Here is a 25,513-nt window from a genome sequence, read left to right as displayed (position 1 = left end):
GTGCAGTTGAATTACAACTACAATTTACCAAACATGTCATTAAAGTTTGCTAATAACTAAATTTGTGAGAAGGTCACATAAGACTCATAGAGTAAATGACAATGTCTAATTAGTGGTAGATTGTTTTATGTTGTCTCCCTCTTAATTCTATATCAACAACCAAGTTGTTGAAATTAAAGTTTGCTAATCACTAATTTTAGTTTTTTGTAGTAAGATTAAGTATATATAAATTTGCATTAAATTGTTTGTGTAAGTTGAAATTAATTTGTATGAGGTTAAATAATGAACTAGTAACATAGGAAAAAGCCAACTACCATAACTAATTAAATTAATTAACTACCATAATTTTTATGAGGTTAAATTAATTTCCATTAACTATCATGTGGTGTGATGACATCTCAATTATTATTTCAAATTGGTGGTCATAGGTTCGAACTGAAAATATTTGAGAAAGTATAGAACAAATACTACATCATATAGATTTATGAGTATTTAAAAAAATTATGAAAAAAAATATCTTACACTTCCATCATTAAATGTTATAGACTCCATATCTGTAAGAAATGAAACCAATAAATAAAAATAAGTCAAATTATCAACTCAAAACTAACTTTAAAAAGGCAACAATATATAGTAAAATGGGAATTATAAATAGAGTTTTTTCCCAAAATGGTCCCTAGACTATTGCTCATTCTCAATTTTGCATTTCGACTTTCAATTGCACCTAATGTGGTCCCTCGACTTTCAAAAACTCACCCAATTTGGTCCTCCGTTACATATTCCGTCAAATCAGTGTTAAAATGAAGGGCATTTTCGTCCATTTACCTATTGTTAGCCTAATAAACATTGAGAAATAGTTGAGGGACCATTTTGAGAATAGTCAAGGGACCATTTTGGGAAAAACTATTTTATTTATTTCATTTTTGTTTATTTTCATTTTTTAGACTCTATAAAATAAGAATTTCTATACATTTTTTTTCTTACAAATATAAATAGTTAAAATCGTGCAATCCATCCTAAAAATTTTTAACTTTTTTATAGACTTTTTCCCTCTATCTAAATATACAAACTATTCTTATGCAGATTTACAATAAGTTTCATAAATTTTATAAATACTCATTTTTTAAGCACCGATTAAAATAATTTTTAGTCACATCCGTAGTACTAAATATATTACTTTGGATTTTTTTATAAATAAGATATAATATTATTAAACTAAAATAATTACAAATAATGTGCCCACAACACAAAATATTTTATGATTGACTTAAAAATTAACTATAAATTTTATTGTTGAATACAAATTGACAATTATTAAATATTATTTATAATAATTATTGTGTCTCGTGTAATATACTAAAATTATTAGGTAGGATTTTTATAATTAAGGTATAAATTAATTAAATCAAAATTATTAAAAATAATGTGTCCACATTACAAAATAAATTATACTTGCCTTAATAATTAATAATTAATAAAAAAAATAAGAAGAGGAAAACATATAAAAGATGTCATATAATATCTTAAATAATGTAAATTAATAAAAAAATTTAATAATTACTTCGAAATCAAATACATAAAATATTGCAGGAAACATTGACGAGATTGTACTTTTCGGCTCACCTGAGAAGTTTACTAGAAAAATTTACCTTTCGGTCCAATATTTTCCATACATTTTACACTCTTTGGGTGTCTACGCTTGAAAAAAAATATTATTTTCAATGGTAAAAGTAATATTTAATGTGATACATAGTGATTGATTGTCTATGAGCATTAAAAAAAAAAAAAGAAGTATATGAGTATTTATGAAATTTACGGAACTTATTGTAAAACTTCATAGGAATAGTTTGTATATTTAGATGGGAAAAGTCTGTAAAGAAAGTTAAAAATTTTGAGGTTGGATTGCGCGATTTTAACTATTTATATTTGTAAGAAAAAAAAAGTATAGAAATTCTAATTTTATAGTGTCTAAAAAATGAAAATAAACAAAAATGAAATAAATAAAATAGTTTTTCCCAAAATGGTCCCTTGACTATTCTCAAAATGGTCCCTCAACTATTTCTCAATGTTTATTAGGCTAACAATAGGTAAATGGACGAAAATGCCCTCCATTTTAACACTGATTTGACGGAATATGTAACGGAGGACCAAATTGTGTGAGTTTTTGAAAGTCGAGGGACCACATTAGGTGCAATTGAAAGTCGAAATGCAAAATTGAGAATGAGCAATAGTTGAAGGACCTGAGAAAAAACTCTTATAAATATTATCTAAAAAAACAAATGAACTTATTGCATGCCAGCCAAAAAATGATGGGGCATGACGTTAGAAGGGGTTGGAGATCCATAATTTTCAATAAATATTTAAGGATATTTAGAAGAAGCAATTTTGGGTTTTTATTTTTGTTGTTTTTTTTGGTCATCCCAATCCTATGTTCTTCTTTCTCTTTAGGCTTACCACATACTCTTCTCTTCCTTACCAAAAAAAAAAACAAATACAATTTCAGGCATCAAAAAAATAAATATACATAACAACGAATAGACAACAATTGTAGGGAATTGCAAACTAAGTAGGCATTCCATCTACTGAAATCTGAAACTTTCCAAATTGGAAAAGAACAAGAAGAGAACAGAGGGCATATAGAGGAGGAAGAAGAATAGGCCCTCGGATTCTAGTACCTCGTACTACTGCCTCCTCTCCGGATCTCACTGATTCTTGTCGAATCGACAAATTTTTGATCTGGGTATTGGATTTTATTGTTTTTTGTTATTGTTTTTGTGTAAAAGTTTCAACATTTTATTGTATTGATGCTTTTTACTCTTGATTCTGTGTTGATGAACCCATTGAATCGATTTCAAGGAACACATTTCATTGTTTCTCTGGGACGTCTATCGATCCTAATCCAGATTGATCGTCTCAAGATCCGGTGCTGTTAGATATCATGGTTTAGAATCTGTTAATCTATTGTTGGTACCTAATTTTTACAGCTGATATGTGTGCGGCTTACTTCTTAATAGTAAAGATGTGATTTTTATTGATTGATTGCTCTATCTGTCTGCATTTCTGTTTTTGCCAAGTGGAGTGTGTTCTTTATTTTTGTGGTTTGGGACTTGAGTAATAGGATTCATTTATTTTGCAGTAAAATGCAATCTGATCTTGGAAAGTTATTCATTGGTGGGATTTCATGGGACACAACTGAAGAGCATCTCAAGGAGTATTTTAGTGCTTATGGAGAGGTTTTGGAAGCTGTAATTATGAAGGATAGGACTACTGGGCGTGCCCGTGGTTTTGGTTTTATAGTGTTTGCTGATCCTACTGTTGCTGAAAGAGTTATTAAGGAGAAACACAACATTGATGGTAGGATGGTAAGTTATGCTCACTCATCAATGGCTTCATTGAAAATATTCTCTTTGTTTGCTCTTGATAGGAAATTGATATGGGTGATTGAAGTCTTTATATCTAACCTATGTGAGATTTCCTATCAAGTTTACTACTTTTTCCCTTATTTAAATTTTGAATGTCAATATTGCTTGGAGTTTAGGAAATTTGTATTCATTTCTGATTTCGTTATACAGGTTGAGGCAAAGAAGGCTGTTCCTAGGGATGATCAGAGCACAATGAGCCGAAGCAGTAACAGCATTCAAGGGTCTCCTGGTCCAAGACGCACAAGAAAAATATTTGTTGGTGGCCTAGCATCCACTGTTACAGAAAGTGACTTCAAGAAGTATTTTGAACAATTTGGAACGATCACAGATGTAGTGGTAATGTATGATCACAACACTCAGCGGCCAAGAGGCTTTGGATTCATAACTTATGATTCTGAGGATGCTGTGGACAAAGTATTGCTGAAGACTTTTCATGAGCTGAATGGCAAAATGGTTGAGGTCAAGCGTGCAGTTCCCAAGGAGTTATCTCCTGGTCCTAGCCGAAGTCCACTGGGTGGATACAACTATGGATTAAGTAGGATCAATAACTTTCTTAATAGCTATACACAAGCATACTCTCCAAATGCAGTTGGAGGGTATGGAGTCAGGATGGATAATAGGTTCAGCCCTATGGTTGGTGGTAGAAGTAACTTTGCTCCATTTGCCTCTGGTTATGGAATGGGCCTCAACTTTGAACCTGGATTGAGCCCGGGATATGGAGGAAGTGCAAATTTCAATACTACTTTGAACTATGGGCGTGGACCATATTATGTTAATAACTCGAGTAGGTTTGGTGGTCTTGTTGGACTTGATGGTGGAAATGGAGGAAACTCTTCATTTTTTAGTTCAACTCGGGATTTGTGGGGTAATGGGGGATTGAACTATGGAACCAACTCTACAAACTCAAGCAATTTTGGGGGATCTGGGAATGGTAACCTCGGAGGGGGAGCGATGAACAACAGAGGAGTTTGGGGTTCATCTACTTATTCTGCACAAGGCGGCGGAGGAAATGTTTCTGGCCAAAGTGGAAACCTTGGTTATGGAAGCGCTGATAACTCTTATGGTTTGACTGGAGGAACATATGGTAGAAATGTTGCAATGAGTGGCGGTCCTACATCATCATATGCTGCATCCAATGGTAGCTATGAGAGGTCTTTTGCTGATTTTTATGACAATGACTTCAAGTATACTGATCCGACTTGGGGTTCTGCAAATTCAGAGCGAGATGGATCTGGTTCATTTGGTTATGGTCCAGGCAACACACCCTCTGAGATGCCTGCTCAAAGCGCTGCAGGTTCTGTTTGTAGTTATGGTGTTACAAATAGACAGAATAGCCGAGGTAAGCTTCTTGTTAACCCTTTACAATAGTTTTTCTTGACTGCTGAGATTACACATTCCTCTTGATTTATGTGCTTTCCATCTTTATTTACTTTGGCTTGAATAAAATGATTAGACTATGTTCAGAAAAAAAAAAAATCTATTTTTAGAAACATGCCACTAAGAAGGTTCTTTTAGTTAATTATTTATAGAAAATGTAGAAGTGCAAGTACTAGTCTTTTCTACCCCCATTGAATGTTGTTGTCCTTCGTCTTTTAACAAATAAGTATTGTGTTTTGCTATAATCATGACTGAAGCTCAAAGATAGCAAATGAAAATCCGAGTGGAGCAGCCTTGATAAAATCTATTCCAAATGTTATTCAAATTCAAGGATATATATGAACTTTTATTAGGTTGTTGAAACATCATCTCTCACCAATTGCGACATCCATTAATGAAAAGGGCAAATTTAATTTCTAGTACTTACAAGTTTTGGATAGGTTTAAATATATATTCACTGCACTGGCAACTGAGATTGTTGTTAAGAAGCCATCACTTTAACCAAGATTGTTGTGTGAGTAACTTGAGTTGAGATGCCAATATGCCATGAGATTCTAGTCTAACTGCTTCGCAAATTAAAGCTGTTTGTTATTTATTAATGTGCACTTCATTTGAAATACCTATGAACCCCGCCCCCATGGAGGGTTCTGATTTGGAGTTCATTGAATTTGACGTACCAAGGGTGATAAGTTGACGTTTCGAGAGTGTGGTCCATATAATGGCAAGAAAATAAAATCCCAAGTTCATTAGTGTATGCTGTGAAATCCTCATGATTTATGAATGCAAGAGTAAATGGCCTAAATCAGTTCTTAATATATTTGGTGTTTAAAATGCATCCAAGATTTGTTTTTTCCCCGACTATAGGTATTCTATAATATCTTTCTGTTAAAGGCTTTTAAGGAAGTCATGACGTGTTGCAATTTGCAGATGCATCTGTTAGTTCGAGCCGAGGAAATTTGTCTAGGATTATTATGTGATGTTCTTCAGTTCTTGTAGATAGTTAAAGGACACGATTCAATACTTTGTTAACAATATTATTGGATCAACACGATTCAATACTATGGATCAAATATGTTGCGAGCTGAATATCAACTTAAGCTGAAGTATTAATCTGCTGATTTTTTTATTTTATTTTTTTAATTTTTGGATCCACAGGTATCTAGGAAATTTTTGCAATCAGGATTTAATGCTTGACAAAGCCTTCTTGTAGCAGTGAACCGTGAATTTTGCATACTTCCATAGTATATTTAAGTTCAGTGATTAAATAGTTGGGAATCTTTCCAAGAGCTGACTGGATTGCCTGTTTTAAAGGACGACTAGATCGAGATAGTAAGTTTTCATGATATTTTTTGTGTTAACCAGTTGAGTTTTATTTAGGAGTTCCATTTTTGTCAAGAGTGAGGTGTAAAATCAGATTGCGGCATATAGTCAGAAATGTATCTTTGCATCTCCGGTGAGGCAGTGATACATAAGAAACAATAGACTAGAATTTTTCTAGTAAAATTTATTAGTTTGTGCTTTTTGTCTTTTTCGCTGTAATGACTGCAAAGTTGCAGATTTCTAAATGTTCTGCTTTATGGTCCAATTGTGGATGGGGCTTTTGTTTCTCGTTTGAATGTACGGGAGGTTGTTGATCTGGTTTGATGCAATTTACCGATACCCACTTAGGGTTCCCCGTAAATAAGTTCCCATGTTTTCTGATCATACTTTTAGACCTTGTTAAGGCAGATACCCTATATTAATGGCAATTTGTTTCGTGTTGAATTTTCATGGTTAGTTTTTTTTTTTTTTTTTGGCACGCAATGTTTTTAAGGTAATTGTGATTTTCTTGTTAATATGCTTGATGTTATAGTGATCATTCTGTTCTTTAGTTAGTTTGAGATATTAGTGGGCAAATTCTTATTTTTGGACTATATTGTGGTGCCATGTTGCTTTGTATTGTATAACATATCATATAGTAAGAAAAAACAGGCAAGATCCATACTTTTCTGTATAGTTTAGGCACAATGCATTAAGTACATGTGATGAATAATCCTTTCTGAGGCTCACGAGCCACTCGATTCATACATCCCTAGTGAGAATTCTAAGACAAAAGAAATGAAGATAACATCATCATGACTTAATTATTATGTAAAGACAAAACTTACACAATTTTCACTTTCATATGAGATTGACCATTATTCTAATTCTTTGAATTTCTTGAATACAATACAAGGCATATTGCCATATTGGGGGAAGCTCATTTGAGAAACGGTATCACAATTATGACAAGGTATATGTGAAAGATGATAGGATAACAATTATTTACTTAAATTTATGTGACTTGTTATAAGTATCAGATTATTGGCTAGTTGACTACTAACAAGTTGATTGACCAATAATGGTATGGAAAACATAATTTAAAACATGATTAATTTTGTGCAATATTGGCTTTAAAAAAAAATATAAAAGACATAATTCGCATCACTTTTCGTATGTTTTAAAGTCAATTTAATGAATATTGTTGATAACTTATAATTAAGTTCTAATGGTATATATGTAATTTACTTGGAAGAAAAACAATGTGAAGTAATTAGTTGTAATGAATCTTGTTATACTAGGATTATTACAATGACAAGGTCAAAGATCTCCTATTTTATTATAGTTTATCTTGGCGATCTGATTACCGTTGGTAGATATCCATTTTACAAATAAGGTGCACACATTTCACTATCCAAACATGACCAATATGATTATTAATGCGTGCCACTTGATACTCTTGCAACCTTAACTGGGTCATCATGGATGGGCCGATGCCACCTTAAGGTTAAATTATCTAGAATTGTTATTATATATTTATAGACTGACTTAAAGTATTTCGTTTACGATATAAGACGAGTTTACAATATCTTAAGAGTACTGAATTAAAGCATTCAGATTGGACAGCAATAAATTTATGTGGGCTAATTCAAATTCATTATTCCATTAAATAAGAAGCATGACATGGTCTTTAAATATTGCCTTTCAAATATATTTATGACAAATACATGAGAAAATCAATTTCTCCCATTGACTCAAGATTCGACGGCGCAATAGAATGCGGCTGAGGAATATTATCGTAGACGGAATCTCCGGCCTGCCACACCTGATTCACAACGCTCCCGTTTCTCAGCGGCCCAATCGTCGCAAAAATGATCATTTCCTCGTTCACGTACTCGGCGGCCAAGCCGGAAACGCGAAACGACACAGTCGCCGGCGCCATGGCCGGATCGTAGCTGGTTATCGGGACCGTATAAGCCATCATACTCCCGTTGGAGGCCCGGAAGGCGATAATCGCTTGCGAGCCGACCATACCCGTCGCATTAGGGTTAATTCCCCACGCAACCCAGCCCTGCGCCGCCTGACGCGCCCGGTACGCGACGGCGGCGATTCTCACCGACGGCATGTAGTTCCAGTGGAGGTGGGCGTCTAGGTAGGGAAGATCGGCGCAGGACGAGAAGGTTCGGTTGGAATTGAAGGTGTAATTGGAGCAGGATTGCGACGAGGAGAGGAGGAAAAGGGAGGAGAGGAGAACGGTGACGAATTGGAGATTGGTGTAGTGTAGTGTTAACGTTGAAGCCATTTTTGGAGGTTTGGAAATTTGGGAGAAAATGGGACGGTTTTGCGGGGTTTTGTATAGAGGAGAATGTCGTCGCAATAGGTCATGCATGCAATATGGGTTTTCTATGAGAGTAGTTGAGAAGTTTTATCACACATTCATACCCTTTCTAACCTCAAATTACATATATAGCCACACACCTATTCATGCAAACCATAACCGAAACTCTGGTGTGATGATTTGTAGACTATATATTACACTAAAATGAGTTTTATTTCGTACAAATCATCATATCATCTTATAGTAGCTGGGCATTGGTTTTCTTGACCATTAAAAAAAAAGCTTGAAATGGATGATCGATTGACCGGAGCATGATTTTCGAACTTGAAATGTTACAATTATTATTAACACTATCTCGATCGAATCTGTCACATTCCTATGTAATTGTAGAAAAGGTTGAAAATCCAGGGTCTTCAATATACTTTAAGATTAACAAATTACTGTACTATATGTTATTACCAATCACTTGTGAAAAGTGTTATCGACAACCCCTACACGTAACTTAATTAGTTGGTCTATAAGTGATAGATTGTGATCTAGCCCTTGCAATCACAATGTAATAGCTTAATTTTCTTGTAAACACTAGACACTAATCCTTCCGCTTAGTGAACTGCTCAGTCACCAAAGGTAGTTATCATTAATGTGATAAACAAATGAATATTATTTATAAGTATAATAAGTAATTTTGCTCCCAGAATTCCAGCCTACTTTCATTACAATTTCCACAAAGACTTGGTTCCAAAACATATTACACACCACGTGCCCAAAACTCCGCAAAGCCACCAAATATAAAATAAAGAAGCAAAGAAGCAACCTTTTAGGAGCAAAGAAGCAGTCAGCACCCCTTCCGACATTCGATTCCATATCTTTCGTCTTCTTCATCTCAAAACACAAATTTGTTTTTACACACAATAATTCTTAAAAAAAAACAACAACAACAATAATACTAATTAAACCTTTCAAAAAAAAATAATAATACTAATTACAAAAAACAATAATTTTTTTTACAATCTTCAATTCATTTGTGAACTGTACGAAGGTTAGAATAATATAATGAAGCTTCTTGGGATTGCGGTTTTCCTTTTTTCTACACTCACTTCATGTTACTGCAAAGGCTGTTTGGATTTCGTGTTCTCTAACGACACCGTTTACGCTTCCTGCACCGTTCTCCCCGTCCTCAGCTCCGTCCTGCACTGGAACTACCACCGCGAGAATCACACGGCGGATATCGCCTTCCGGCACGGCGCCGTCACCTCCTCCGACTGGGTGGCGTGGGCCCTCAATGTGAACGGATCCGGGATGATAGGCGCGCAGGCCATGGTGGCGTTCAGCGACTCCAACGGCTCCGTCCAGGCTTACACGGCTCCTGTGTCGTGGTTCAATACTCGGCTTCACCCTGGCCCACTCAGTTTTCGGGTGCCCAAGATTTCCGCCAACTTTTCCGGCGACGAGATTGTCATCTTCGCTGCGCTGGAGCTCCCCGCCGGGCGCACGCGCTTCAACCACGTCTGGCAAGACGGGTATGTCGCCTGGTCCGCCCCTCGTATGCACGCTATGTACGGAGACAACTTGCTGTCTTCCGGATCCGTGGACTTCGCCGTCTCCGGCGAATCCAGCCCCGCCGCCGAAATTGACGCCGGTGGCCCATCCGATCCTTGGTTACGCAGAAAACGCGTGAGTCATTATCTTTTCCCTTTAAATCTTATTGTGTATATGGATTTAATTAATCATGGTTAATCCGAATTAGCAAACCCGATAAGATTAATGACTATACAAGGTAAGAATTTGGATAAGAAATATGTAATAATTGGACAATTAAAGTATATCACAGAGATAATAAACAATGCAATTACAAAGAAAAGACTAGTGTAATAACAAGATAAGTGTGTTCTTAGAAGTTAGAACATATCGTGCCTTAATGAGAGGAGTGTTTTTATACCTTCCTTTGGTCCTAACCACCCCTGAAAGGAAGTAGGTGGTTGCAATAGCCTTAGGACCGCGCCAACTGAGACCCTGGGGCCTCGGCCAAGGTGACACCCCAGAGGGTTGGCCCATGAGCTTGGCCCAGTCGACCTCATGGAGGTCGCCCTAGCTGGACTCGGCCTCGGCCAGGTCCGGGTTGGTCCGTGCTTGGCCTCGGGTCCCCACGATGCTTGCTCCTTAGTCCATCTTTCGGGTTAATTCACAATGAGTCCGCTCATGATTTATCCATCACTCATATATATTATAGGATGATAAAAAAAAGTAATATCTATCCGGGACAATAATAATTTAATACATATATACATGTTTTGACATATTGTTCAATTACATAAATCTTGTATTGTTTACTTTCTGTTGATTCTGGTTTTTGTTTACCTCAACATGGACTAATCATTAATAACCAATTAGTTCCGGGTGTTCATAGGTTCACGGCATCCTGAACGGCCTGAGTTGGGGAGTTATGATGCCGATTGGTGCAATGACAGCTAGGTACGTGAGGGTGTTCAAGTCCATCGATCCAGCCTGGTTTTATCTACACGTCGGAATCCAAACATCGGCCTACCTCATCGGAGCCGCCGGATGGATCACGGGCCTTAAACTCGGCCATGATTCCCCAGGCATTACACATCGCCAGCATAGGAACCTCGGCATCACCCTCTTCTGCCTCGGAACCCTTCAGGTATAATATAGATACATTAATGTTACAACGTTAAATCGTAATTAAGATGGATTTATTATAAAATTGAAACAGTGGGGGGTACGGTGTGACAGGTGTTAGCGGTGATATTTCGGCCAAAACCGGAGCACAAGTACAGATTTTACTGGAACGTGTACCACCATACGATTGGGTACACAACCATTCTGTTAAGCATCTTAAATGTGTTTGAGGGGCTTCATATTTTGGAGGGTCCCAAGACTTTTTACACCGTGGTCATCATCGTCCTACTCGCCGTGGCAGTGACCATGGAAGGCGTCACGTGGCGGATTGTCCTCAACAGAAGAAGCGATGATGATGATGAGACCAATCAATCCGATATTAATGGACATGCTGCCTAGATAATTAGTCTAGCTAGCTCCGATCCGATCCTCACCCATATTCGAATGCATGGATAGATGACTTTTTTTGGTTGAAAGTGAGAAACTGGGCGATAATTAGTGACTCACAAAAGATCACAGGGAGGTAATGCAGGGATAGTCTTGCCAGCTGAGATGCTATATTTCATTTTGTATGCATTATTGCATTATATACATAATGTATACCATACGCCATACATTATGCATGGCTCTGGACTTTCGATTTATATTTATATTATATATGAATTCGAATATGATAATAACTAAAGAGTTGCACTGCATTGCTTTAATTTTATTTGACCTCTTAATCTTATTTTTACGAGAAACTCTGCAGCTTCAAAAGTGTATGTACATAGGATGAAGTCCATCCCAATAGTCTTAGCCGGCTAAAAATCCTAATCAAGAATGTAAAATAATCTAGACAAAATTTGATTGACTGGCTCAATGGAAAGAGGCTAGGTAGTTTTCAAGTGAGCTTTTATTTGTTTCCCATTCAAGTTGTGATCAAACGGTATAACTTAGGCTTCTCAAATGAGAGATCTCAAGTTCAAACCCTTTCCCATTCAAGGGGAGTTGGGAAGGTTTGTTTGTTTTTTTTTTTTTTTTTTTTNCTGGGGCCTCGGCCAAGGTGACACCCCAGAGGGTTGGCCCATGAGCTTGGCCCAGTCGACCTCATGGAGGTCGCCCTAGCTGGACTCGGCCTCGGCCAGGTCCGGGTTGGTCCGTGCTTGGCCTCGGGTCCCCACGATGCTTGCTCCTTAGTCCATCTTTCGGGTTAATTCACAATGAGTCCGCTCATGATTTATCCATCACTCATATATATTATAGGATGATAAAAAAAAGTAATATCTATCCGGGACAATAATAATTTAATACATATATACATGTTTTGACATATTGTTCAATTACATAAATCTTGTATTGTTTACTTTCTGTTGATTCTGGTTTTTGTTTACCTCAACATGGACTAATCATTAATAACCAATTAGTTCCGGGTGTTCATAGGTTCACGGCATCCTGAACGGCCTGAGTTGGGGAGTTATGATGCCGATTGGTGCAATGACAGCTAGGTACGTGAGGGTGTTCAAGTCCATCGATCCAGCCTGGTTTTATCTACACGTCGGAATCCAAACATCGGCCTACCTCATCGGAGCCGCCGGATGGATCACGGGCCTTAAACTCGGCCATGATTCCCCAGGCATTACACATCGCCAGCATAGGAACCTCGGCATCACCCTCTTCTGCCTCGGAACCCTTCAGGTATAATATAGATACATTAATGTTACAACGTTAAATCGTAATTAAGATGGATTTATTATAAAATTGAAACAGTGGGGGGTACGGTGTGACAGGTGTTAGCGGTGATATTTCGGCCAAAACCGGAGCACAAGTACAGATTTTACTGGAACGTGTACCACCATACGATTGGGTACACAACCATTCTGTTAAGCATCTTAAATGTGTTTGAGGGGCTTCATATTTTGGAGGGTCCCAAGACTTTTTACACCGTGGTCATCATCGTCCTACTCGCCGTGGCAGTGACCATGGAAGGCGTCACGTGGCGGATTGTCCTCAACAGAAGAAGCGATGATGATGATGAGACCAATCAATCCGATATTAATGGACATGCTGCCTAGATAATTAGTCTAGCTAGCTCCGATCCGATCCTCACCCATATTCGAATGCATGGATAGATGACTTTTTTTGGTTGAAAGTGAGAAACTGGGCGATAATTAGTGACTCACAAAAGATCACAGGGAGGTAATGCAGGGATAGTCTTGCCAGCTGAGATGCTATATTTCATTTTGTATGCATTATTGCATTATATACATAATGTATACCATACGCCATACATTATGCATGGCTCTGGACTTTCGATTTATATTTATATTATATATGAATTCGAATATGATAATAACTAAAGAGTTGCACTGCATTGCTTTAATTTTATTTGACCTCTTAATCTTATTTTTACGAGAAACTCTGCAGCTTCAAAAGTGTATGTACATAGGATGAAGTCCATCCCAATAGTCTTAGCCGGCTAAAAATCCTAATCAAGAATGTAAAATAATCTAGACAAAATTTGATTGACTGGCTCAATGGAAAGAGGCTAGGTAGTTTTCAAGTGAGCTTTTATTTGTTTCCCATTCAAGTTGTGATCAAACGGTATAACTTAGGCTTCTCAAATGAGAGATCTCAAGTTCAAACCCTTTCCCATTCAAGGGGAGTTGGGAAGGTTTGTTTGTTTTTTTTTTTTTTTTTTTTNAATATAGATACATTAATGTTACAACGTTAAATCGTAATTAAGATGGATTTATTATAAAATTGAAACAGTGGGGGGTACGGTGTGACAGGTGTTAGCGGTGATATTTCGGCCAAAACCGGAGCACAAGTACAGATTTTACTGGAACGTGTACCACCATACGATTGGGTACACAACCATTCTGTTAAGCATCTTAAATGTGTTTGAGGGGCTTCATATTTTGGAGGGTCCCAAGACTTTTTACACCGTGGTCATCATCGTCCTACTCGCCGTGGCAGTGACCATGGAAGGCGTCACGTGGCGGATTGTCCTCAACAGAAGAAGCGATGATGATGATGAGACCAATCAATCCGATATTAATGGACATGCTGCCTAGATAATTAGTCTAGCTAGCTCCGATCCGATCCTCACCCATATTCGAATGCATGGATAGATGACTTTTTTTGGTTGAAAGTGAGAAACTGGGCGATAATTAGTGACTCACAAAAGATCACAGGGAGGTAATGCAGGGATAGTCTTGCCAGCTGAGATGCTATATTTCATTTTGTATGCATTATTGCATTATATACATAATGTATACCATACGCCATACATTATGCATGGCTCTGGACTTTCGATTTATATTTATATTATATATGAATTCGAATATGATAATAACTAAAGAGTTGCACTGCATTGCTTTAATTTTATTTGACCTCTTAATCTTATTTTTACGAGAAACTCTGCAGCTTCAAAAGTGTATGTACATAGGATGAAGTCCATCCCAATAGTCTTAGCCGGCTAAAAATCCTAATCAAGAATGTAAAATAATCTAGACAAAATTTGATTGACTGGCTCAATGGAAAGAGGCTAGGTAGTTTTCAAGTGAGCTTTTATTTGTTTCCCATTCAAGTTGTGATCAAACGGTATAACTTAGGCTTCTCAAATGAGAGATCTCAAGTTCAAACCCTTTCCCATTCAAGGGGAGTTGGGAAGGTTTTTTTTTTTTTTTTTTTTTTTTTTTTGTTTTTTGTTTTTTGTTTTTTTGTTTTTTTTTAATAAATAAATAGATTTAATGAACATAATTCAAATAATAATAATAATTCTCAAAAAATAATAATAATAATATCGTTATTATTTGAGTCGGGGCTTTTAAACGAAAACCTCCGCCACAGAAATGAAATGTAGAGACGAGGAAGAAGATCAGTGAATCTCAATGAAGAACCTCACCATCCTGCAAAGGATGGCTACCTTATCGCTACCCACTTCACGCTCTCTCTTCGCGCGTTCTCCCAATTCCACTTTCTCTTCCCTCACTAAACGCCGCCAATTTCCCACTGCCCTTTTCGTATTCTCCCCTGCCACCAGGCGCAGCAGTTTCAGCTGCATCTCCGCCGTCGCCACTGATTCTCCCGACACACAACTCAAACCTCTCGCTGATGATGATAATGAGAATAGCGCCCAGAAGGAGAGAATTGTTCTCCCTACTAATGAGTCGTCTGAGAGGCTCCTCAGAATCCGCCACACGGTAAATTCGCTTCTCCCCTTTTCAATTAGGCGGTGTTGATGTTGTTATGGGATAAAAATTGAATCTTGCGCCATTAGAGTTGAAATTGGTCTCCAGTGGAGGAATAATTCATACACTCATGTCAAAAATGAAGTAATTAGTGAAGGGGACGGTTCAATTTCACTTCTCAGTTTCTCAAAAAGTTGTCTGCTTTGATCATTGAGATGAACCTAGTAACGGTATTTGCCCTATAGAAATTCATTGCATTGCCAAAGATTATGCAAAACCCAACCTTTTGGATTCTTCTGTTGAAATTGTCTTGATTGAAAATCCTTAGAAATTAGAATATTAGTCCCTCCATCCATCCCTTTTTTTGTGTCTGGCTCGGTTAGCGTTTTAATTCAATTTTTCATAATATTAATTTTAGTATTAGTATACAAAATTTATATATTTAGAAACTACACTAAGAGTACTATTAAACACAAAAAAATAAAATTTAAAAATAAGTAAAAAATACTAAAGAAAATAAACAAAGAAAGAGTTGGTTTGATTAATGAATAGTAAGTAGGACATATAAAATGGGACAGAGGGAGTTAGTTTTCTATTAAAAACAAAAGTGTTCTTGTATAGCTAGCTAACTGTAACTTGAGCTTTGTTGTTCTACCAGTTATTATGTAACTTTGACTTATCATGGTTGAGGCTTTTCTTAAATGGCATGAAGTATTCAAGTGCATGAATGTGCTTGCTTAGACCGAGAACCAATATCCTCATCCCTAGGCCATACCTTGGTTAGACACTTCTAACTGAGTATTCATTCAAAAAGCTACTTAATGTATTGGTGCAGTGTGCTCATGTGATGGCCATGGCTGTTCAAAAGATCTATCCAAATGCAAAAGTAACTATTGGGCCGTGGATTGAGAATGGGTTTTACTATGATTTTGATATGGAGCCTCTGACTGACAAGGACCTCAAGAGGATTAAGCAGGAGATGGTGAGTGGACTTAGTTCCCAATTACTTTCTATTTTTGACTTTGTTAATTGACAAATGTGGTAGATGAGTACACATAGGAAAAATTTCATGGGCTATGGTTTCTAGATACAGAATTTATATGAATCATCTGTAGGATCGTATCATCAGGAGAAATTTGCCCCTAATTAGGGAAGAAGTCAGCAGAGATGAAGCTCAGAGAAGAATTACGGCTGTGAATGAACCTTACAAGATTGAGATTTTGGATAGTATCAAGGAGGAACCCATAACCATCTATCATATTGGTATGGCTTGACATTGCTTATTTGAAATTGAATAATATACCAAATTCTCTTTCTCATATTGTGTTTGACTATGTACAATATTGCCTGTAAATTGATGTTAAATTATGCTGATATCCAGTTCTATGAACTGAATACTTTATTTTAATTCATAATAACTGAAGTTGTGAAGGGTTGAGCTTCAGTGCAAACTTGATCGGTTGATCCTACCTTTGATTCTCATAACATGTGACACTTGTTTTAGGTGATGAATGGTGGGATCTTTGTGCTGGGCCGCATGTTGAATCTACTGGAAATATTGACAGGAAAGCTGTTGCACTTGAATCTGTTGCCGGTGCTTACTGGAGGGGAGATGTAAGTAAGCCGATGCTCCAAAGGATTTATGGTACAGCATGGGAGACTGAAGACCAATTAAAGGCATTTATTCACTTCAAAGAAGAAGCTAAGCGCCGGGATCACCGACGACTTGGCCAAGATCTTGATCTCTTCTCTATTCAGGCAAGTCTAACAAGAAACATATCGAGCAATGACTGGTGAATATTAGCAATTCTCATGCACCATTATGATTTTGTTTTGCTAAGATGAACTGAAACTCAAACTCATGAACTGGCAGGATGAAGCTGGTGGAGGTTTAGTATTCTGGCATCCGAAGGGAGCTGTTGTGAGGCACATAATAGAAGATGCGTGGAAAAGGATCCATATAGAGCGTGGATATGATCTGCTATATACTCCACACGTGGCAAAGGCAGATCTTTGGAAGATAAGTGGCCATCTGGATTTCTACAAAGAGAATATGTTCGATCAAATGGAGATCGAGAATGAGCATTATCAGCTTCGACCAATGAATTGTCCTTACCATATTTTGGTTTACAAAAGGAAGCTACACTCATATCGGGATTTCCCAATCCGGGTAGCAGAGCTGGGAACGGTGTACAGATATGAGTTGTCTGGGAGCTTACATGGCCTTTTCCGTGTACGAGGCTTTACACAGGTATGATTATTTCTTGTGAATCTATACTGAGGATAATTTACCCATCAATGTTGGAATCTTGTGCTCGGCTAGGGTTATACCTTTTCAAAGATGGAATCTTTGCTCAAGTAGCCAAACATTTGTCTAATGAAAAAGGAATTTCCCCCAAGTAGTGGAGAGTAGGGTGGACTATGGCAATATTCACAATTGCAGCTTTTATTTAAAATGAAGCGAATCAAAACATTTCTATTCAGTGCAAATCCATAAAATGGTTTGCGAAAACTCTCTTCTTGCAATACTAATGTCACATACTTTTTCGTTTGAAGGATGATGCACACATATTTTGCTTAGAAGATCAAATTAAAGATGAAATCCGGGGTGTACTAGATCTTACAGAGGGAATTTTGCAACAATTTGGTTTTGATAATTATGAGGTCAACCTTTCAACAAGGCCCGAGAAATCCGTGGGAGACGATGATATATGGGAAAAAGCAACTTCTGCACTTAAGGACGCTTTGAATGACAAAGGTTGGACTTATCAGATCGATGAAGGAGGTGGTGCCTTTTATGGTCCTAAGATCGATCTCAAAATTGAGGATGCTCTAGGAAGAAAGTGGCAATGCTCAACCATACAGGTACTTTCACCTTTTCCAGCTTTCCCTTGTCACTCGTTTTATAATGGCAAAGTATCCTTTAAGAAAACAAAATATGACTTCAAAAGTGCCCCGTGCGATCCTTTCTTGCAAAATAAGATCGATCCTGAAACTCGTGATACTGCTGTGTACAGGTGGATTTTAATTTGCCGGAGCGTTTTGACATGACATATGTTGACTCGGACCAAGAGAAGAAGCGCCCAATCTTAATCCACCGAGCTGTTCTTGGATCTCTGGAGCGGTTCTTTGGAGTCCTAATAGAGCATTATGCCGGCGATTTTCCTTTATGGCTTTCTCCAATCCAAACTCGACTTATACCCGTGACTGACACACAGGTATACGCCTGCTTCCTTATTCGCAAATTTGGATTTTCTATCAATTTATATAGAAATCAATCAGATATATTGTCATTTCACCCTCACATTTTACCATAACTTCCAACCCTATTGCTGCTGCCTGCTGGCCCATTGTATATGCAATAATTGTTTGCAGTGTCATTCATTTCGGATAAAAATGTCACCATAACAGTAATAAATCTCCGTAAAATTAGAACTTTCAGCTTATAGAAGACAATGTTGTAGAAGGCACTAGGCAGGCGAGCAATAATAATAAGAAAAACACAGCAATGTACACATTGCGCACAAAAAAAAAAAAAGAAAAAAAAAAAGCCCGAGTTGGCTGACTCGGGAGACAAGTTTGGTCAACTCGGGCACCTAGGCTGCCTTGTCGGCCAACTAATGTCCGCCTAAGGGTAAAAACCCCTCGGCCGGTTTTTACAACAGTCTAGAAGAGGATGGAACTTGTGGCATAATTGATGTCGTGATTTTATTATGAATTGAAATCGTTATTGCACACATACTTGCAGCTCGAGTTTTGCTACGAGGTCGAGAAGAGACTAAAGGCGAGTGGCATTCGTGCAGAGGTTTGCAGCGGTGAGCGTTTACCGAAGCTCATTAGAAACGCTGAGAAGCAGAAGATCCCGTTGATGGCTGTTGTCGGGCCGAAAGAAGTGGAAACTGATGCAGTGACAATCAGATCAAGATTTGGTGGTGAATTAGGGACCATGCAGATTGATGACTTCATCAGAAAAGCCAAGAATGCAATTGAAAACAGAACATTCTTTTGAAGTGTAGTATACTTTTGACAGTCCAACTCGCTGTGTAATGCGTTTATACAAACCTGAAATAACCGAAAAACATGTACACAATTATCTGGTTCTTCACGAAATATCATCATTTTGATGAAAATAAATTATTTATTATATTAATCCAATATATTATGTCTACAAATCTTATTATCATTAAAGAATATAAGAAAAATACATGTGTATGGTAAAGTTAATGGAAAAGATAATGAAAGTTATAACAGTAAGGGACTAAGAGTATTTTTGTCCAAAAATTGTATAGTATAACTCTAAAAGCACATTGTACAAAATGGTTAGCACTAAAAATATAGACATGAATTAGGAATATAATTTTGATTGAGACTTATTATTATGTTTTTAGATGTTTGAATAATTAGTTTATAGACTAGGGTTTGGGTTGTATTATCCATTAGATGCTTTATTTGTGAATATTACATAAAGCGCAGAAATGCAACTGAGTTTATGAAAGATTTGTACTTGCATCATGGGTATACAATATTTATTAGCATCATTCTTAGCTTTTGGAGAATTATTGTCTACAATGTTTGGTCAAATATTCAATCCACTCATTGCATAGAGTGCTATGTGTGTTTAATAGGCTTGGGATTAGTACATTATGGATCAATTCCTAATCCTAATTCTGGTTTATATGTTCACGAGGGTGGATTATAGATTAGGATATCCACATACATACATCCCTCAAATTACAAATAAAATATAAGTCATATTTAATAAAATATCGGCAAAAGGGTCAAATAGATCCATGTACTAACACTGATTGTTCATCCAACACCATGAACTAAAATATGGTCCATCTAAGTCATTATACTCATAATTATTTTTCATCTAGCATTTTTAGCCTATTTCTAACAAGTAACCCATCTAATTTGTTGACATGGAAAAATAAAATAATAAAAAATGATGACATGTTATTTATATGAATGTTTTGGATGATTTTACCCTATTTCATTAATGAAGAAAATGATTTCTTGCAATGAAATAGGGTAGAAATCAAAGTTGTTATATAATGTTTTAATTACAGTGTACTACACTACTGTGTATGTATAGTGGGATATTCAAAGTTGTTCGGCAATGAAATTCCATGAAAATCGATATATTAAAATTAAATTAAATATAATAACTTAAGATATTATATTGGGTAAATTTTATTATTTTTTTAAAAATAATTTAATTTTCATATATCAATTTTAATGGAATCTTATTGTCAAATGACATTGAATACCCCGCTATACATACACAGTACACTCCGCTATACATACGCAGTACACTGTAGTTGAAACTTTATATAGCAACTTTGATTTCTGCCTTATTTCATTCCAAGAAATCATCCAAAAATACAATATCTTAAGTTATTCAATTATCCAAAAATCCAAAAATATTAATTTATTTTTAAAATAAAATAAAATTTACCCAATACAATATCTTAAATTATTATAAAAATAATTTAATTTTCATATATCGATTTCCATGAAATCTCATTGCCGAACGATAGTGGATATCACGCTATACATACACTCATGTAGTTAAAACTTTATATAACAATTTTGATTTCTACCCTATTTCATTGCAAGAAGTTATTTTTTTATATTAATGAAATATGGTAGAAATCGTCCAAAACATCCATATAAATAACATGTCATCATTTTTTCTAATTTTATTTTTCCATGTCATCAAATTAGATGGGTTACTTGTTAGAAATAGGCTAAAAATGCTAGATGCAAAATAATTAGGAGTATAATGACCTAGATGGACCATATTTTAATTCATGGTGCTAGATGAACAATCAATGGTAGTACATGGGCCTATTTGACCCTTTTGCCTAAAATATATGGAGTTTAAAATAATAATTTGTTTTGACTCAAAATAAACTAGTAAGTATTAGTTTTTAAGCTATTTATGCCAAATAGAGCCTTAGTGACATTTCAACATCCAAACTCCAACCAGATACTGCATTGTAATAGAGTCAGTAGTATTAAAAAAAAAAAAAAAAACATCCAAACTCCTTTTTATCAATTTCCTACAATTTTATTCTGCATCGAAAACACATTTAAATGTCAACTCAATTACATAGAGCGTGTTTGCGAGTTAAATAAATAAATTTTCAATTATCCACATTTGCAAACAAAATTTCAAAATGAAATGCGGCTGTTTTTTTCCCCTTCGTTACTGATATTTATTAAGTGGCTGACTTAATTTGTGATTACTAAACAAATAATTACAGATTCACGCATGAAGGCCATTGCCATTTTAACCAAGCATGTGCAGTGCTACATGGAGAGGAAAGAGCCACATAACCAATGCAACTAACCAACCAAGCCATCATGACTTTTTATTTATTAATCACTTATAATAATGTCCCCAACTCAATTTTTTCAAGTTTGAAAAACCTACAACAATTTGTTTGGTGCTCCAACAATCATACATAAAAGCGTACTTGTACTCGAAAATATATGGTTAACCTTGTAACCTTACGATTATCAAATCAATAACCTGATCAACTTGATTAGGGTTGCTCTCATTAAGAGGAAAAAATTAAAAATACATATAGTAAAACTCCAAATTATCCATTCTAAGCATTCCTCTTCCACAACCATAAAAAAATTATTTTCCTTTTGCCAGAATGATCATAATATATAGGTAAGAATTAAAGTGAAAATAATAAATGTTGAGGTGGGTGAAAACAAATTAAAATTAAATCAGCATGACTTTCAAACTACACGATTAACTCAAATTAAGCAATATAGTCCCGATCAATAGAGACAATTAGCTAAAAAAGTTTAGGCAGAATAACTGATTAAAGGTAAATGTCGTCTCCAACTTCACTTCTCACACTATAAAATCCAACCACGCCTCCATTCACAACACCAACATAGAACAGACAAAAAAAAAAACAGCAAAAACCCAAAAAACAAAAGGGGAAATACTTCTAACCAATAAAGTCATGAAATCCATACTCATTCAAGCTGCATGGTTCTGCATTTTGCTGGCGTCTTTTGTAACAGGCTCGCATGCCGCCATTTTCGACGTTAAGAAATTTGGCGCCAAGGCCGATGGAAAATCAGATGACAGTAAGGTACACTTCTGATTTAATTTAACTTTTTAGTTGGGTTGATATGTATAGACAATAGTGTGGTGAAATTAATTTTTTTTAATAAAAATTTGGGTATAATAATTTGAAATGTTTAAAGTTATGGGATGATTTTAAACATCCAGTTAATTAGATAGTTGCCTTAATAACAAGTTTACAAGTTTAATTCTAAGTAGAAGACTTATTGTGCTTCTTAGTTTGAGCTCGTCATCTCATCTGATCTATAAGTAACTTAAGTTGATCATTTACTTTGGTTATCACAAGACCTGCAAAATTTATTCCGTGCATAACCTTAGTAGTGATTGGAGTTTACTTGTAAGTTGTAACTCAACTCAAATGTTTAAGGTGGTTTACTGGTTTTGTGAAACGTAGGCGTTTCTGGGTGCGTGGGGCGCAGCATGCAAAGCAGCGGGAGCGAACACGATTACGGCGGACGGCAAATACATGGCCGGGCCGATTAAGTTTCAGGGACCTTGCAAAGGTGCCATCACCATTGAAGCTCATAAGATGATTCTGACTGCTTTACCGGATCCCTATGCGTTCAAAGGCCACGCATGGGTCACCTTCTCCAGTGTCCACGGACTAACTATCAACGGCGGCACTTTCGACGGCAATGGCGCCACCGCCTGGAAGCTACCCGACTGTGGTAAAAAAGGCAATATCTGTCGTCTTCCCGCTGTAAGTATATACCGCTACCTTTTCCATTAAAATTCGAATAGAGTTCAACCAGTGGTTAATGATAATAACAATAAAATAATAAAATAGAGAATTAATATCAAATTAAGAAAACTATTTATAAGCTTATCATTTAGTACTTTCTTTATTTCATTCATTTTATATGTTTGTGAAGGAGAAAATTAACTGGGAGGTCCGAATCAATTAGCCCCAATAAATAGAGGAAAGACAAAGAATGTGTATATCACGGAGATAAATTAGTATTAATAGGCTGTAAATGATTACAAAGAGTATGTCAAACTATTACAAGTGTTTTCAGATGTCTAAATAACACAAGGGACTGTGCTTTTATACTAGGAACTCCTTAACCATCCCGCGAAAAGGGAGGGTAGTTATAACAACTTGGACCGCGCCCCGCTGGACCCCCTCGATCGAGCACTCCCCAAGCACCCCTACTCGAGCCCTTGAGGCCTCGACCGAGCCCCCTAGTACCCGGTCGAGCCCATTGGGACTTGGCCAAGCTCCCCATGGGCTTGTTCTTGACCTAAAGCCGGGGCCTTTGGGCCATGGCATAATGAATACGGCCCCCGGATTGAGCACGGGGTTCGACCTCGGGGCCCGAGTCCCTCCACATCACCCTTAATTGGGTTCTTCGGTTCGGCGCTCCACGGTCCGATTCATAATATATCTATCAGTTGGTTCTGATCGACTTACTACATGCATGCAGAATCTGCAATTTAATGTGGTAACGGGTTTGAAAATCATCGGACTTACGAATAAGAACAGCAAGCAATTCCACATGACGATGGGGGGTTGCAAGGACGTGACAATACAGAACTACACCGTCAACACGCCGGGGGACGCCCCGAACACGGACGGAGTCCACATCGGCGAAAGCAGCAAAGTAAGCATCCTCGGCGCGTCCATAAAAACCGGCGATGATTGCGTGTCATTGGGCGACGGCGTCCAGGATGTGCACGTGGAGAAGGTGACCTGCGGTCCCGGCCACGGGCTGGCCATCGGAAGCCTGGGCAAGTACCCCAACGAGAAACCCGTCTTGGGAGTCACCGTCAAGAACTGCACCCTCACCGGTACAACCAACGGCGCCAGGATCAAGACGTGGCCCGGCTCCCCGGTCGGCAGCGCCAGCAACATGCACTTCGAAGACATCATCATGAACAACGTCACCAATCCTATCCTCATCGATCAACAATATTGCCCATGGAATCAATGCAAAGCCGGGGTAGGTAGCCAAGTTGGTTAGACTGTTAATTTGATAATTTTAAGTATTACAACTTTCCAGTCAAAAGCAGCCAACTGTTTTTATTGATTTGACCTAATTAACTACTACCTTCGTCTCATTTTGTTTGTCTGATTCGGTTAACGAGACTTGACTGAAGTTATTTTTAATTCAATTTTTCATAATATTATATTTAGTATTAATATATAAAATTTATATATTTAGAAACTACATTAAAAGTACTATTAAACACAAAAAATCAAATTTAAAAATAATTAAAAATTACTAAAGGAAATAAGCAATGAAGAAAGAGTTGGTTTGACTAATGAATAGTAAACATGACAGGTAAAATGGGACAAAGGAAGTATTTAACGACTGATTTACCTCTTGTGATCCTTTTCTCAGTCAGGATCACTAGACTAAACTTACCAGTGACTATTGACTAGGCTAGTTTACTAGCTTGTTCCTCTAGAATTACAAATATACCAGCTATATTGACTGCAGTTTTCCTTTGTCACTAAAAATGTAACGCTAGCTTTTTCCTGATTTGTAATATTGAAGGTTCCGTCGAAAGTAAAGCTGAGCGGCATCGGATTCAAGAACATAAAGGGGACGTCGTCGAGCAAAGTGGCGATGACGATACATTGCAGCCCGGCGGTGCCGTGCCAGGGTGTACTGATGAACGATATCAATTTGGTTTACAAAGGAAAGGATGGACCGGCAGTCTCTTCATGCACCAACGTCAAGCCTTCCATCACCGGAAAAGTCGTCCCAACGGCGTGCTCTACGCATAAGTAGTAAAGTCCCCGTTTTATACCCTCACTTTTACTCCCTAATGTGACAAAATATTTAAAGGAAACTATCAATATCAAACTTTTATGTGAGGGGAGTAAAAGTAATGAGTAGAATTTAGGAGGGCAGTACGTTGCAAGTAGTAAATACCGGACGGTATCAATAGTGATGATGCGTTTACAGTGTACTGTATTTATAAGACTGTTGGGGATGGTACTACTGTACTAGTCCTAGAACCAACAAACACCTATTATCCCGCCACTTTAATTATAATTAAAAATGTTTTGTTTATAATTTAGGTTACTACATTATTGAGTTGTGATATATGGTTGTATCAAAGTTAAGAGATTTTATGTGTACTCAAGTGTTGACTCATTGTGCTTCAGTAGGTTGAGAAAGTAGCTATGAACAGATACTAC

The 25,513-nt window shown here is 36.9% G+C and overlaps 6 protein-coding genes across 6 annotated transcripts; 5 read left to right on the top strand and 1 right to left on the bottom strand.

The window, feature by feature from the left end:
- Positions 1-2,403: 2,403 nt before the first annotated feature.
- Positions 2,404-6,569, top strand: LOC116030214 (heterogeneous nuclear ribonucleoprotein 1). Its single transcript, XM_031272390.1, has 4 exons — positions 2,404-2,740; positions 3,137-3,362; positions 3,573-4,761; positions 5,955-6,569. Exons 2-4 carry the CDS (start codon positions 3,141-3,143, stop codon positions 5,960-5,962), a joined length of 1,419 nt encoding a protein of 472 aa, XP_031128250.1. The 5' UTR covers positions 2,404-2,740; positions 3,137-3,140; the 3' UTR covers positions 5,963-6,569.
- A 1,243-nt stretch (positions 6,570-7,812) lies between these two features.
- On the bottom strand, positions 7,813-8,400 carry LOC116029162 (cytochrome b561 and DOMON domain-containing protein At5g47530-like). Its single transcript, XM_031271068.1, has one exon. It carries the CDS (start codon positions 8,398-8,400, stop codon positions 7,813-7,815), a length of 588 nt encoding a protein of 195 aa, XP_031126928.1.
- A 1,089-nt stretch (positions 8,401-9,489) lies between these two features.
- On the top strand, positions 9,490-11,475 carry LOC116029161 (cytochrome b561 and DOMON domain-containing protein At5g47530-like). The gene is made up of 3 exons (XM_031271067.1): positions 9,490-10,110; positions 10,844-11,098; positions 11,191-11,475. The coding sequence occupies exons 1-3, from the start codon at positions 9,490-9,492 to the stop codon at positions 11,473-11,475; spliced, it is 1,161 nt and encodes a 386-aa protein (XP_031126927.1).
- Positions 11,476-12,537: 1,062 nt separating this feature from the next.
- LOC116029159 (cytochrome b561 and DOMON domain-containing protein At5g47530-like) lies at positions 12,538-13,130 on the top strand. The gene is made up of 2 exons (XM_031271064.1): positions 12,538-12,753; positions 12,846-13,130. The coding sequence occupies exons 1-2, from the start codon at positions 12,538-12,540 to the stop codon at positions 13,128-13,130; spliced, it is 501 nt and encodes a 166-aa protein (XP_031126924.1).
- A 1,763-nt stretch (positions 13,131-14,893) lies between these two features.
- LOC116029958 (threonine--tRNA ligase, chloroplastic/mitochondrial 2) lies at positions 14,894-19,406 on the top strand. The gene is made up of 8 exons (XM_031272012.1): positions 14,894-15,263; positions 16,087-16,233; positions 16,367-16,514; positions 16,756-17,009; positions 17,125-17,502; positions 17,808-18,116; positions 18,269-18,469; positions 19,000-19,406. Exons 1-8 carry the CDS (start codon positions 14,952-14,954, stop codon positions 19,258-19,260), a joined length of 2,010 nt encoding a protein of 669 aa, XP_031127872.1. The 5' UTR covers positions 14,894-14,951; the 3' UTR covers positions 19,261-19,406.
- Positions 19,407-22,182: 2,776 nt separating this feature from the next.
- LOC116030890 (exopolygalacturonase clone GBGA483-like) lies at positions 22,183-25,385 on the top strand. The gene is made up of 4 exons (XM_031273253.1): positions 22,183-22,372; positions 22,760-23,065; positions 23,790-24,305; positions 24,864-25,385. Exons 1-4 carry the CDS (start codon positions 22,241-22,243, stop codon positions 25,098-25,100), a joined length of 1,191 nt encoding a protein of 396 aa, XP_031129113.1. The 5' UTR covers positions 22,183-22,240; the 3' UTR covers positions 25,101-25,385.
- Positions 25,386-25,513: the final 128 nt, after the last annotated feature.

The sequence above is a fragment of the Ipomoea triloba genome, chromosome 9, assembly GCF_003576645.1.
Source record: "Ipomoea triloba cultivar NCNSP0323 chromosome 9, ASM357664v1".
In the NCBI taxonomy this organism is placed as follows: Eukaryota; Viridiplantae; Streptophyta; class Magnoliopsida; order Solanales; family Convolvulaceae; genus Ipomoea; species Ipomoea triloba.
This window is presented reverse-complemented; position numbering and strand designations above follow the sequence as displayed.

Bases quoted from the DNA above. Each gene is read 5' to 3' on its own strand.
- LOC116030214 (XM_031272390.1), top strand. From the start codon at position 3,141: ATGCAATCTGATCTTGGAAAGTTATTCATTGGTGGGATTTCATGGGAC. The intron at 3,363-3,572 runs GTAAGTTATGCT...TTCGTTATACAG, and splicing joins ACAACATTGATGGTAGGATG to GTTGAGGCAAAGAAGGCTGT.
- LOC116029162 (XM_031271068.1), bottom strand. From the start codon at position 8,400: ATGGCTTCAACGTTAACACTACACTACACCAATCTCCAATTCGTCACC.
- LOC116029161 (XM_031271067.1), top strand. From the start codon at position 9,490: ATGAAGCTTCTTGGGATTGCGGTTTTCCTTTTTTCTACACTCACTTCA. The intron at 10,111-10,843 runs GTGAGTCATTAT...GGGTGTTCATAG, and splicing joins CTTGGTTACGCAGAAAACGC to GTTCACGGCATCCTGAACGG. The intron at 11,099-11,190 runs GTATAATATAGA...ACGGTGTGACAG, and splicing joins TCTGCCTCGGAACCCTTCAG to GTGTTAGCGGTGATATTTCG.
- LOC116029159 (XM_031271064.1), top strand. From the start codon at position 12,538: ATGCCGATTGGTGCAATGACAGCTAGGTACGTGAGGGTGTTCAAGTCC. The intron at 12,754-12,845 runs GTATAATATAGA...ACGGTGTGACAG, and splicing joins TCTGCCTCGGAACCCTTCAG to GTGTTAGCGGTGATATTTCG.
- LOC116029958 (XM_031272012.1), top strand. From the start codon at position 14,952: ATGAAGAACCTCACCATCCTGCAAAGGATGGCTACCTTATCGCTACCC. The intron at 16,515-16,755 runs GTATGGCTTGAC...CACTTGTTTTAG, and splicing joins CATAACCATCTATCATATTG to GTGATGAATGGTGGGATCTT. The intron at 17,503-17,807 runs GTATGATTATTT...TTTCGTTTGAAG, and splicing joins GTGTACGAGGCTTTACACAG to GATGATGCACACATATTTTG.
- LOC116030890 (XM_031273253.1), top strand. From the start codon at position 22,241: ATGAAATCCATACTCATTCAAGCTGCATGGTTCTGCATTTTGCTGGCG. The intron at 22,373-22,759 runs GTACACTTCTGA...TGTGAAACGTAG, and splicing joins GAAAATCAGATGACAGTAAG to GCGTTTCTGGGTGCGTGGGG. The intron at 24,306-24,863 runs GTAGGTAGCCAA...GTAATATTGAAG, and splicing joins GGAATCAATGCAAAGCCGGG to GTTCCGTCGAAAGTAAAGCT.